General features: G+C 38.9%; 1 protein-coding gene across 1 annotated transcript in view; it reads right to left on the bottom strand.

The window, feature by feature from the left end:
• Window positions 1-206: 206 nt before the first annotated feature.
• Window positions 207-11901, bottom strand: part of TBX18 (T-box transcription factor 18) — a 29338-nt gene continuing 17643 nt past the window's right edge. The window contains exons 6-8 of the mRNA XM_027600920.1: window positions 10693-10757; window positions 4756-4850; window positions 207-3212 (exon numbers count right to left, since the gene is read on the bottom strand). Coding sequence (XP_027456721.1) covers window positions 2488-3212; window positions 4756-4850; window positions 10693-10757 — 885 coding nt within the window. The 3' untranslated portion in view covers window positions 207-2487. The remainder of the gene's footprint in view (window positions 3213-4755; window positions 4851-10692; window positions 10758-11901) is intronic.

The raw sequence follows: 11901 nt of genomic DNA, 5'->3' as shown, positions 1-11901 counted from the left end.
AGGGCTTCACCTTCAATGACATGGTCAGGGCCCCAAGAAATTATATTTAACACATGAAAAATGAATGCCAGACCCATTTCTCCATGCCTTGTCATTGAAAGCCACAAAATCTGTGTTTGGGGTGTTCATATGTGTGCTTATTCTTGGAACAACATTTACAGACACTTTAAATGATTACCCTCCAAAGTCATAAAAGGGTTTAGTAACACACTTTAATATATAATTTTTAAGCACTTTTTAATAAAATACAGATATATAATTATAATTATCAATGCATGTATGTCATTTAATATAACGATAAAAGGCTAATCTTTGAAGTGACATGGTGATTAATATTTACAGTAAAACCTAAAGGAAACAGCAATTTGTACAATATTGCTAAATCAAAAAAATTAATAAAAAATTCTACTCATATTGTTGTATCATTTCAAATCACCAACAGCAAAAAGGAAAATGCTCTCCCTATTAATACATATGAGTATAGATCATTACTTTCCATGTTTTCTCAAGAGAGACAACTTTCTTGTTCTTGAATTGTACTAAGCACTAAGGCTGGAATGTACTCATGAGGACTTCTGCCAAATCTCTGTCCAGCTATTAATACCATACACAGGTATCTTCTACAGATCTACCTACTGGAAGTATTTTGTGTCCCTTCATGCTAATCTTCAGTGTAAAAACCAATACTGATTTGAGGAACTGTTACAAAATCCATGAGGAAATTTATCAACATCCATAAACAGAGTCACATCCTAAACAAATACTTTTCAAACAGTGATCTGCTTAAATATCTAACAGCCGTGCTGTTTTAAAGTAAAGAAGCAAGTCAGGAGCTACACCCTTTCCCCATCTAAACTAGGGACGAGTTAAAGCAACTCTGTTTAGCACTGAAAGGAAATCTCACTTAGCTTGGAAAGGAAATCTACTTTAGACTGACAAACATATGAAAGGTAATGAGTCAATGAACAAACATATTATTTTAATTTCTCAACAGACATATGGTAATTCTCCTCATCATGCATTCTTAGCCTTTCCTATTCATCTAATGTGCTATCAAAGTTACTTGTTTTGAAATCTTAAAGCATGTATACATTATTTTAGGGATTTTTCAAAAACTAATCCTGTTTTCATTTTTCCAATTTTGAGGCTGAAAATGCTGTTGAGGTTAAAAGTTTTATAGATCCTTTCTCATAATTAGTATCTTCCTCCTTCATCCTCTAAGAGGGTCTTTATGGTAATGGGCTTTGGCCTTTGCACTACAACCCCCAAAAGACAGATTGCTGGAGATAACCCCCTGAAATTCCTTACAGTGTTATTTAATACCATAAAGGCCTAGAATCTATTTGTTTCGGGAAAGACCCAGACAGAGAAACAAGGTTAAGGAGGGGGGAGGTTTCAATTTGTAGGAGTTACGAGACATAAATAAGTAGCACAAATGCCTCTTTCCTTCCTTATAGACCACAGGTCAGGAATCTCAAAACAAAATGGAAAAAATATCCTCAATGAAAAACCACACTATAAAAACCTAAGGGATAGCTGACAATATTATTCCTCTTGATTTAAAAAGACAGACATTTCTCATCAGAATCAAAGAATTTGAGGTGGGTTTATTTTCTTTTTGGCATTCCACTCATATCATATAGTCCTTCCCCAGTGAAAACTGGAATTTAAAAATGTTTCTAGAACATTCTTTAATGGTCTACTTTGACTAAATAAAATGAGCAAAAGATCCAAAATACTGGAAATTTATTCTCTGCAGATGAATAAATACCTCTTACATACCCAATGGAAAGTGAAAAGAAAGTATAAGCCTCTCTTCCACCTTACCTAAGTAAACAATTATTATATAGGTCATGGATTTTTACAGAACCAAGATCATCTAATACCTGTGACAAACAAGAGCAAGCAGGAACACAAAAGCTAATCCTTCATGATTACAAATACCTCAGAACTAATACTTAGATCTCAGCTGGCTTTTGCATTTTAGGTTCTCACACTGTGCCCAAGAATAACAGAAATCACAAGACTCTGTGTGCTGGTTACTGTTAGTTATCAACACTCAAGTATGAAACTGTGTAGAGCATTTTTCTGATAAATTAAGTTATAAGTCTTGGTCTGGTTAGTATCACTGCCAAGTTTTAAGTTTGCTGTTTGGTTTTTAAAAGAGTCTGAGAATTTTGGTTAAACATCCTACTTATGCCAACACTCTGTGCAACTAGATGAAATGGGGCAGGGGGAGAGGGAGGATGTGGTTTTATAGGCTGCAAAACTCCACATGCTATGTACAGTTTACATATATACCATAGATAATTACAATCTCACCATGAGGAAGTCAAAACACTCAGGGAGCCTTCATTTCCTATTATATGTAAATCTTACAAGCTACTGATAGTTTCTTTTCATATTGCTTTCAGAAAAAAAGAAAAAGAAAATGAAGAAAGAAAATACATTAGACCAATCTGAGTATGGTTTCACTTCAAGGATTCATCAGACCATATGTGCAGACACTTGAGATGATGACAGAGGTAAGCTTCCTAGGGTCCTAGAGTCAAAGAAACTCTGCTGACCCCCACTGCTAAGCAGGTGCACTCCTTCCACAGGGGGCAACATCTGCCGATCGGTCATGGTCCCACTCGGTGAGGACCCCAAGAAACTTCCTTGGGAAGAAACAATTTTCTCAGGACTGGCAGCCAGTTTGGGGGATGTGGAGAAATTATATCCATACAAGGCACAGGGGCTGTGTAACCTGAACGTGTTATAGGAACCCTGATGGGTTTGGTTAGCAGCAAAGGCATTGCTGGAGGGTGAAGGCATGATGTACTGAAGCTGGGGGGACATCCCCGAAATCTGCATGGACAGGCTGGTCTGTGGGCAGCTGAAAGTGTCCCCATCCGTGCCGCCCATGGACATGTTCACCGAGGTACTGCTGCTCACGCCCACATAGGAAGGAGTCCTGGGTGCAGCGAAGGTCTCGCCAGGCTGGTTGGTGAGCCTGTTGTAGGTCTCGGCCAAGGATGTGCTGTAGCGGTTGAGGGTAAGGCCAGAGCGGGCACAGGTGGAGTAGTCAGCCGGGGCCAGGCTACACAGCTGGCTGGTGTTGGGCCCCAGGTGGAAGGCAGGAGAGGAGCAAGGGGATCCAGACAAAAGATGAGGGTGGGTGGCAGGAACGCCATTCCCAGAGCCTTGGAGCAATGTGGAAGAACTTGTATTTCCTACAAAAGAAGTTGAAATGTAAACAGCAACGACTCCACTGCCATGTTTTCCTTTCAATTTTGTGAACATGAGCTAGACACAGCTTGTCACAAGGAAGCCTACATGGAACGATGAAAACAACATGGTCTTGACTCTCAAGGAATTATAATTTAACTGAATTCAGACTGAAATATTTTAGACACAGATCCTCTCAATATTTCTAAGGCATAATATGATCTCCCCAGGCAATAATTTTCTTTTTTTATTGCAGAAGAGATCAGGACACTGCCACATAGAATTTTCACATTTTCTCCCTCCGTTAGCTTTCCTCAAGTTTTCTGATTTTCTATAATAAATATTTACAAATACTTTCCTGGCAACTTGACAATTTTCATCTTACTCTGTATCTTGTTCCTAAAGTATAGCCATCACCTCTCTTCTTTCCATATTTTACCCTTTCAGCAGACGTTGCTCTGGATCATTATGAAAATGGAAAAAAATTCCAAGGAAAGAGCCAAATTGGTCAAAGACACACCCTGCCTCAAACATATCTGCAGCTTCAAACTGAAAGCTTCTGTGTATTCATTGCTGTATCACATGGGGCTATTACAAGAAGGCAATAGTCTAGAACTTCAAAAATCTCATTTCCAACCAGAACACAGGTTGGTGAATCACATGCTAACACAAGAGCAGAGGCCCACCAAATAAACAGTCCTGTGAAACGGAGAGGGTGGTTGACCTTGTGTCCAATCAATAACGGTGGTGGTGGCCGTCTCCCCCTCTCTGGATTCACTGGCAGATTGATGTTTGCAAACTTGACAGAACTTAGGGGGAGAGGAGAATTCCAACAGGCTGGACAGGTTGTAAAGCCTTCATTGCTCCAGCAACAGTGTTTTATATAGCTTCTCAAAATAATCTAAAAGACCCATCCAGTCAATGATAATTATCTAAAACCCAGCATGTTAATTGTCACTGGGGTGCTGGGCAGGATCAGGCATAAAAAGGCTGAGTGCAAGAGCGGGCCAAGAGTCCTACCTACCGAGCAGAGGAGGAAGCATCATCCCTTTGCAAGCAGCTCCCTCTGAGGAAACACTAGCCTGAAGTTGGGGGAAACACTCAGAGGTGAGCCCCGAGGTGCCTGACCTCCTCAGCATAAATCCAACAGGTGAACCCTGCCTAGAGGCCATTGTGCTGAAGGAAGTGCAGAAAGAAGCTGGCAAGGAAGGGTGAACTGGGACCGGCACTGGCAATTCCCTGTGAGGTGGGCCTGGCACAAGGGCCCACAGTCCAGCTCTAATTTTAACAAGAGATTTAAGGGTAAAGTAAAGGTCGTGAAATACATAAACAGCCTACAACATGCAAGACTTAACCTATGACCACAAGAGCCATTTTTCTGGTTCCCATCCCCATTCTTCACAGAAAAGAGGTGGATTCTGTAACAAGAGAATGTTGGTGATGAGGTCGCCATTGTGGATGCCAATGACGACAGGTGTTATTTTTCAGTGCCCGAGCTTCCAGTCAAGAACCGGCTGTATCTATGACCCAGGAGACTTTGTGTTTTACCTTGCTTGGGAATTCCAGGGATATCTTCAAAGGTGAGAGTCCGTAGTGAAGGTCTCCAGAATGCATATGATTCCACAAGGGCTTCCAAACCCATTCTAAACGGAAAGATTGGGATGGAGGTGGACAAAAGAAGCCTCGTTAGGAACAGTTGGAGCTTTTGCCAGTAATAAGCAGCTCAGAACACATCGCTGGTGTTGACAGTGTCCCCCCATATTGGTAGGGCAGGAGCTTGGCACAGGCAGAAAGAAACGCTTCAGAGATGGGCTACCGTTCTGTCCCCAGGAGCACAGGACGATGGAAACCACCCAAGATATGCTGTTAACATTCTCAGAAAACTAAGCCGACCTTGGAGAATAAGAAGTTGTCTCTCTGTGCTAAGGAGCTCAGGTGAAGAGGTCCATCCTAGCTGATGTGAGTCCAAGGCTCTTCTGGGATCTGGAATCCACCCTCTCCCCCTGTAACATTACTTCTCCCTCTGATGAGGAAGGGTTTGACACAAAAGCCTGACCCTGTAAAGACACTTTTTCTGAAGAGGCATTTCTGCCCATCATTTGGTGCCTTGGTAGCCAGCTTTAGAAGAGCACTCATCCAAAGAAAACCAACTTCTCTCGGAGGGCAGGGGGGGCACAATCTCCATCACACCCAGTACAGCCAGCGTAGGCTCTCCCTTCAGCAACAGGGAGTCCAGGGGGTTGGCAGGCAGCACTGACCTCTCAGCCCAACATGCAGGCGGAACACAGAAAGGTGATCTCACAGGCCGGTACCACATATGGCTCTAGGATTAGCATCAAACATTCTTTTCAGGCCCCTACATACACTTAGTGAACGGATACTTAAAGAGACAAGATAAGTTGGTTGTAAACTATTTGCATGACATATATGTCAAATATATATATATTTGAAAACAACATATATATTATATATCTAAATACATACATAAATGTATCTCCTACTGTAAGTGATTCAGAGTCCTCCTCTCTTTGAATCAGATAACTAAGTCCTCTAGATTCTGGAAATGAGGCCCTTCACTCAACTAGCCCATTCTTCAGACCTCACCAGTCTTCCCTCAACTACCAAAGCCCTAAGCAATTTGTTAATCTTAATAACACTGTGCTTTTCCTGAAACATAGAGCTCCATTGTAGGAAATGCCTGCCTTCTGAGTATCAAACAATATTCAGACTTCTCTTGTGATTGTTAGATACGGTTTTATTTAACACAGATAATCTGTATTTAATGCAAATGTTAAAGAGTGGGTCTTTAATTACTTGCACTCAACTTGCTACCTCCTCTGGATACCTTGCATCCCCAAATCAAGAACTATGAACTAAGACTAGAGGAACCCACTGGCCCCATAGTCATACTACCTACACAACATGGTGAAAACTCTCTAAACACTCCTAGTAAGTGATATGTGCAGAAAACACCATCTTACACAACTTGCCCTACTGTTCTAAGGTTTTACACACTGAATTTACTTCTTAGTGTTCAGACTGTAGACTCCATTGATTTGTTGATGTCTATCATGACTCCATGGAGCATCAGTATCCCATCTTAGTGATAGAAGGAGACAGCAGTGTGTGTGTGTGTGGATGGGTGGTACTGAGTGCATGCACAGGCTTGTGTGCATGAACCATCCTCACATGCATCCAGACATGAACCTGACTCATCTCTCAAGTCACAAGTTCAGGGGGTGCTACTGTGGGAGCACTTCCAAAAGCCATCACCAGCCCCACACAGGTGCTAGTACAGGGCTGCCAAAGGGGAGAGCAGGGCAGAGTGGACGTGCACATGCCTTCCACCTGGGCTGCACTGAGTGTGAAGGGCAGAATCTAGCTTTGGATGTAATCAGTGTTCTACAGAGAGAGGACTATTTCACAGTAAGAACACTGGATTGGGGGTCAGGAGAACTGGGCTATGGTTCCACCTCATTAAAATTCACTGTGTGACCCTAAGTAAATGTTTTAACTTCCCTGGACTTCAGTTTCCCACAAACTGAGGATCAGACTATGAAAGCTCTGCATCCTTTCCTAGCTCTAAAGCTGTGTGCTCCCAAGTGATTTTTCCAAAACCAGACATCATATCTGTGGCTGACTATGAGCCAGATGCAAGCAAGATCTACTCAGTAATATTTTATGTTCATTAAAGTATTGATTTGGGGGCAGTTTGGCAGCTTGGTCAGTCCCAAAACCCCATGTTGCCTGCAGGTTGCATTTAATACTCAACTAATGAATGCTGGGTACTCTTTATCTGCTTACTCTATATTTCATTTGTACAAGGTTTTATGATTTTCTAGAAACAAGCTTTTTTAAATGCTAAAGAACGTCAGAATGCAGTTTTGTATAAAACTGCTTTTTTATTACCACACAGATGAGTTTTAATAGTCATAGATTTGAATATTAAGGATACCAAAGTGGCCATGGAGTGGTTTCAAGGGGAGTTTGCTAAGAGGTAATTAATAAGCATCCACTGGACTTAAAGATTTATTAACTATGGAGAGGAGCATTACTGCATCATTTGTTCTAGCAGTGTAAACTTTATTATGCTTCGGATACAAATCCATACACCCAGTTCTTGGGGAGACATTATTGATCATCGCAAACATATAACCCTAAGCTTTAAAAAGATGCTCTGAAAATGACATATCTACAAGTGATCTGACTTGAAGCTATTGATATTTTTCTTGAGGCTGCTGTTTCACCCTGCAAGTTCCAGAAAGGATTTCAGATATTTTGCAGGAAACAGTTATAAAATATTTATTAGCTGAATCTGGACTTTTTAAAAAAGGCCTTCATTTTCTCCAGTAATGGAGACTTTTCCCATCTAGTTAAAGAAAAGATAAAAGGCACCTCCTGCAGGAGTGTAGCCAAGGCGATAATTTATACAAGATGCCTTTGAACAATTTCCACATTTTATCACCACCCTAATTTACGCTATCAAATGGCCAAGTTTATTTAGTAAAATGGTTATGTTTTTCCTGAAGTATTTAAAGCAAAGAAATTTCTGTACCTTCCTGAGTAAAAAATTTTATAGGGTCAAACCTAAGGCCTAACTGAAGAATGAAACTATTCTCAGCACATAAATTCTCTTGCATGTAGCAAATGTCTTGCAGGAGAGCTTTTAAGGGCTGAAGCTACTGATTCCTATAAAATAGGCTGTAGAACCATAAATAACCAGGAAGGGATAATTTTTAATTAAAGCAAATTGTTTTATATAAAGTTTAAAAAAAAATCAAGTCCGTGTTTATTTCTTGTCCTGCTTAATTTGTTTATTTCATATATGGGGAAAAATAAAAACAGAATTTATATATTACAGACCAGGGGCATTAAAGAAATAAAATGAACTTTTTCTCATGGGCTTTCTTCTCAATTTATATGAAAAAATATCACTCCTTCCCTAAGCCCTCAACACCAATGCACCCTCCAAGTCTTACATAAAACTTAAACTTTTTTTTTTTAAGGAAAATACATGTTAGAAATCTTTAAAGCTGACCAAATTCCCTCTTCTCCATATATGAGTTTTTGCATTTATCAATGGAAAATGTTAAAATTAGATTTCTAAATAGAGAATTTTGATTTATAAATATTTAGTATTCCAAAATAAGCACCTAAGAGCTATCTATCATAAGAAGGAAAACTAATTTTAATGAGACAAAATGTGAAATTATTCATTTCACTAATAAGAAAGCTATGTATAGACTCAACATAATTTTCTTGTACTATGATATTGTTTAAACATTTGGAGCAAAACAAAAAATTTAAAATTTAACAAAACGTAAAAAGTTTTAAAACGTAATTCCTTATGTCCTTTATGTTCACTAAAAACTTTAAAAGTTATAGAGTCAGGAAAGAAATAGTAGCAAGCACCACGGATGCCACACCTATATTCCTGTAAAACAAAGGAAGGAAAAAATTCATATCAAACCCAGCATTCTGACCTCATGATAACAAACAAGGGACTTAGCAGTTTATTTTCACCAATCCCACTGATTTTTTTTCACTGACCAAATTCAAATGCCTTTTCATTATGCTGACATTTCTAAAATTCTTCCTGAAAACTTGTCCCATGCATCTTATCATCTCACTTCTATTTGTAGGTTTATTCACTATTGGTATCTATCCAAAATATACCTTTAAAAATATTTTTAAATGTATTGTGAAGCAATACATTTAAAATGAACCGACAGTCTCCAAGCAGTGTGACTCCCCCAGTGTCGATAGCATTGAGGTGTCTGCTAGGTCAGTCTTACAGGAGAGCCTGGACACGGTTTCTGGCTGTTACATTCCTCAAGCCTCGTGCTGCCTCCCTGGAGTTGCAGTGAGTTTTAATAAATGTATTCACTGCTTAAAAAAAATAATGAAATGAAAGTAATGCACGACCCTTAAATGGATAAATACTATACTGCTATCACCAAAACCACAAGAAAATTCCATCAAAGTATTTGTCAAGGCAGAAAAGAAGTCATCCCAAAGGCTCCCATTAGTCCCCACCAGTGACCTTCTCAGTTACTAAATTATTCAGCTTTTAGAAACTCCTCTGGACAGCAAAGTTGTCAATGTAACATAACACAAGCCAAGCAAAGCTGTTCTCACATTAAAACAAACATCTAAAAAGACAGAATGATTTCAATGTATCAGACAATAGGTATTATAGGAATACCTGCAAATCTTCCTACAGAATAAAGAATTTCAGAGGGAATTATTAGTCCTATTATTAGTCCGTCTTGTTGATGTACCTGCACTAAATTAAAGGCTACTCTACTCTCAAAGCATTTCAGCTGCATTTTAGTCCTCATGTTGCATGGTGTTTAAACAATGCCGCTGCATATGAGTATACTCTGCAAGCACTTGACTGTATTCTGAGAAAAGATCTCTGCACCAGCCTTGCCCAAATTATCAGCTGGGAGAAACTGAAAATCTGGACTACCACCTGATTGTTCTTGCTCTACAATTTTAAATCAAACTGTCCCTAAAACAAAACAATTGGGGACTTTGACTTCCTGTAGACGCAGCCTAGACCAAGTTTTCAAGAATACCAAGTTTTCAAGAAGTATTAGAATAATTTCTGGAGTAAAGTAAGAAAAATTTCTCAAATATTTCCTCTTAAAAGCTTTAAAAACATTTACGTCAAAGCCTTCCCCTGAAAAAGCATCTGGAGAATGATGTTAGTCTATTATTACTCTCTATTACTATCAGGACTTATTTTAGAAAATGTTGCACCAAACTATATTGGAATAGAATCATATCAATAAATTCAAAAGTCCATGGCACACACAAGGGTGATCTGCTTTTTGATAAAAGTAACAGAGTGGAATTCATTATTGTTGCTCTCCCTCCTAGTACAAACACCGTAAAACACGACACAGAAAAAATAAACAAGTGTGTAGCTGTCAGCTCAGCCAAGACAAATTTGGAAAGTAAAGAACATCAGCTCTCTTGGCAATGGGGAGTAGTTTCATATTCTAGCTGGAAATCTGAGGGAACGGAACCCCATCATATTCCAAAGACAGAATCAATAGATTGTTGGGACATCACTAAGCAAATTATAAAACAGCAGATGCAGAGAGGCTATTGACTTGAAATATTGAAGCCCCGGGGCCTAAAGGGTAGGCTATTGACTTGAGATACTGAAGCCCCTGAGTCTGAAAGACAGGTTTCCTCAAGGTCCCTTCAGAGGTGGCATGCACTGTGCACCTTGAGAACTTGCATTTTTCAGCCAGCATCCCACATCAAAATCCCCCTTAGGAATGGGCAGGCCATAGCACTACACCCAAAAATAAGTTACATCCAAGGCCCAGCGGTACCGACAAATTTTAATCCTCATCAGAAAATTATTTCAAAAGCATGTCGGTAAATTTAACTGCTTACCTTGTCATGGAAAATCACAACAAAAAGCCAGATATATTTGTCAGAGGCAGAATGTTCTTCACTAAGTCTTACCTGTTACGCCCAGAGTCTCGGAAGCCTTTGGCAAATGGATTCCTATCTATCTTCAGGCGAGTAATCTACAGAGTACAAAAAAATCGTATCAAATATTATAAATGTCATGTAAGGTCATTAAAAAGAGAAATGGTGGAAGAACTACAATTACAAAATTGACTGTGTTCCTCTCCCCTATTTCTCAGGTATTTTTTTGCCTTAGCTGCAAAGCTAGAAGAAAATTTCAGAAATCACCTAGACATTCATCTGCTATGAAAAAGACATTCCCCACCCCTTTTCAAACTCTGTAAATAAAATCTTTTGCTTTTAATATCACTAGAGAAGGAAATTCTGAATCATCTGTTGATAACCAGTCCTTTGTTTGACAATCCCTCAGAACTAAAGCTCTTCCCTTTAACTCTGTGACATGGCTTAATCCTGTTCCTCTTGGTAATGGCTAACAGCTAATATCCACCTTCTATTTAGTCAAGTTACTTACAACACTTAAATGCCATCAAGCTCCTATGCATCGCTCTCTTCTTCAGAATTAGGTATTATCTGCTTCTTTAAATTCTCTGTCTCTGTATTTTTCTTTGTCTCTCTTTGAATCATCTTTATGGCTCTCATCTGATAATTTTATTCTTTCCTTTGTTTTCTGTTGAGTCCTGACCTGGTCAGAGCCCTTCAGTGAATGTCTAATCAAAGGTAACCACTACCGAAAGGCTCTAATGAGATTAAATCTTATTCATGTAGTAGAAATAAATGTTTTAATTTTAACAGAGATTTGGGAGTAGGATTTTTACAAACGGTGTAATCATCTCCATTAAAAAAATTTTTTTAGCTACACCATCTTGTAATTGACACTAATAACATCTCACCTATTTCTTAATAGATCTGCTCCTTGCCCAAAGGAAGTTACAGCCTATTTTCTAAGAAGCACATCATGCTTTGTTTTCTATGCTCTTTGGTTTAGTGGAATCTACAAAGTTAAGGAACATACTTCTGACAGTGCCATTTTAGCTAAGGACCAATGAACACTGTTGGATAACACAAAGGCAAAGGAAAGGCATCTCTGAAAACTCATCTGCAATCCCCCTATATACTGTCCTGAAGGAATTCTTTATAGTTCATTATAGCTTAATTCTTTGTTCATTTAAATAATATTTAAATAACATTAAATAATTTAAATAAAATACTATTTCAAAAAAGAGTAGATTTATATAATGGTGT

This window comes from Zalophus californianus, chromosome 7, assembly GCF_009762305.2.
Source record: "Zalophus californianus isolate mZalCal1 chromosome 7, mZalCal1.pri.v2, whole genome shotgun sequence".
Classification (NCBI taxonomy): Eukaryota; Metazoa; Chordata; class Mammalia; order Carnivora; family Otariidae; genus Zalophus; species Zalophus californianus.
This window is presented reverse-complemented; position numbering and strand designations above follow the sequence as displayed.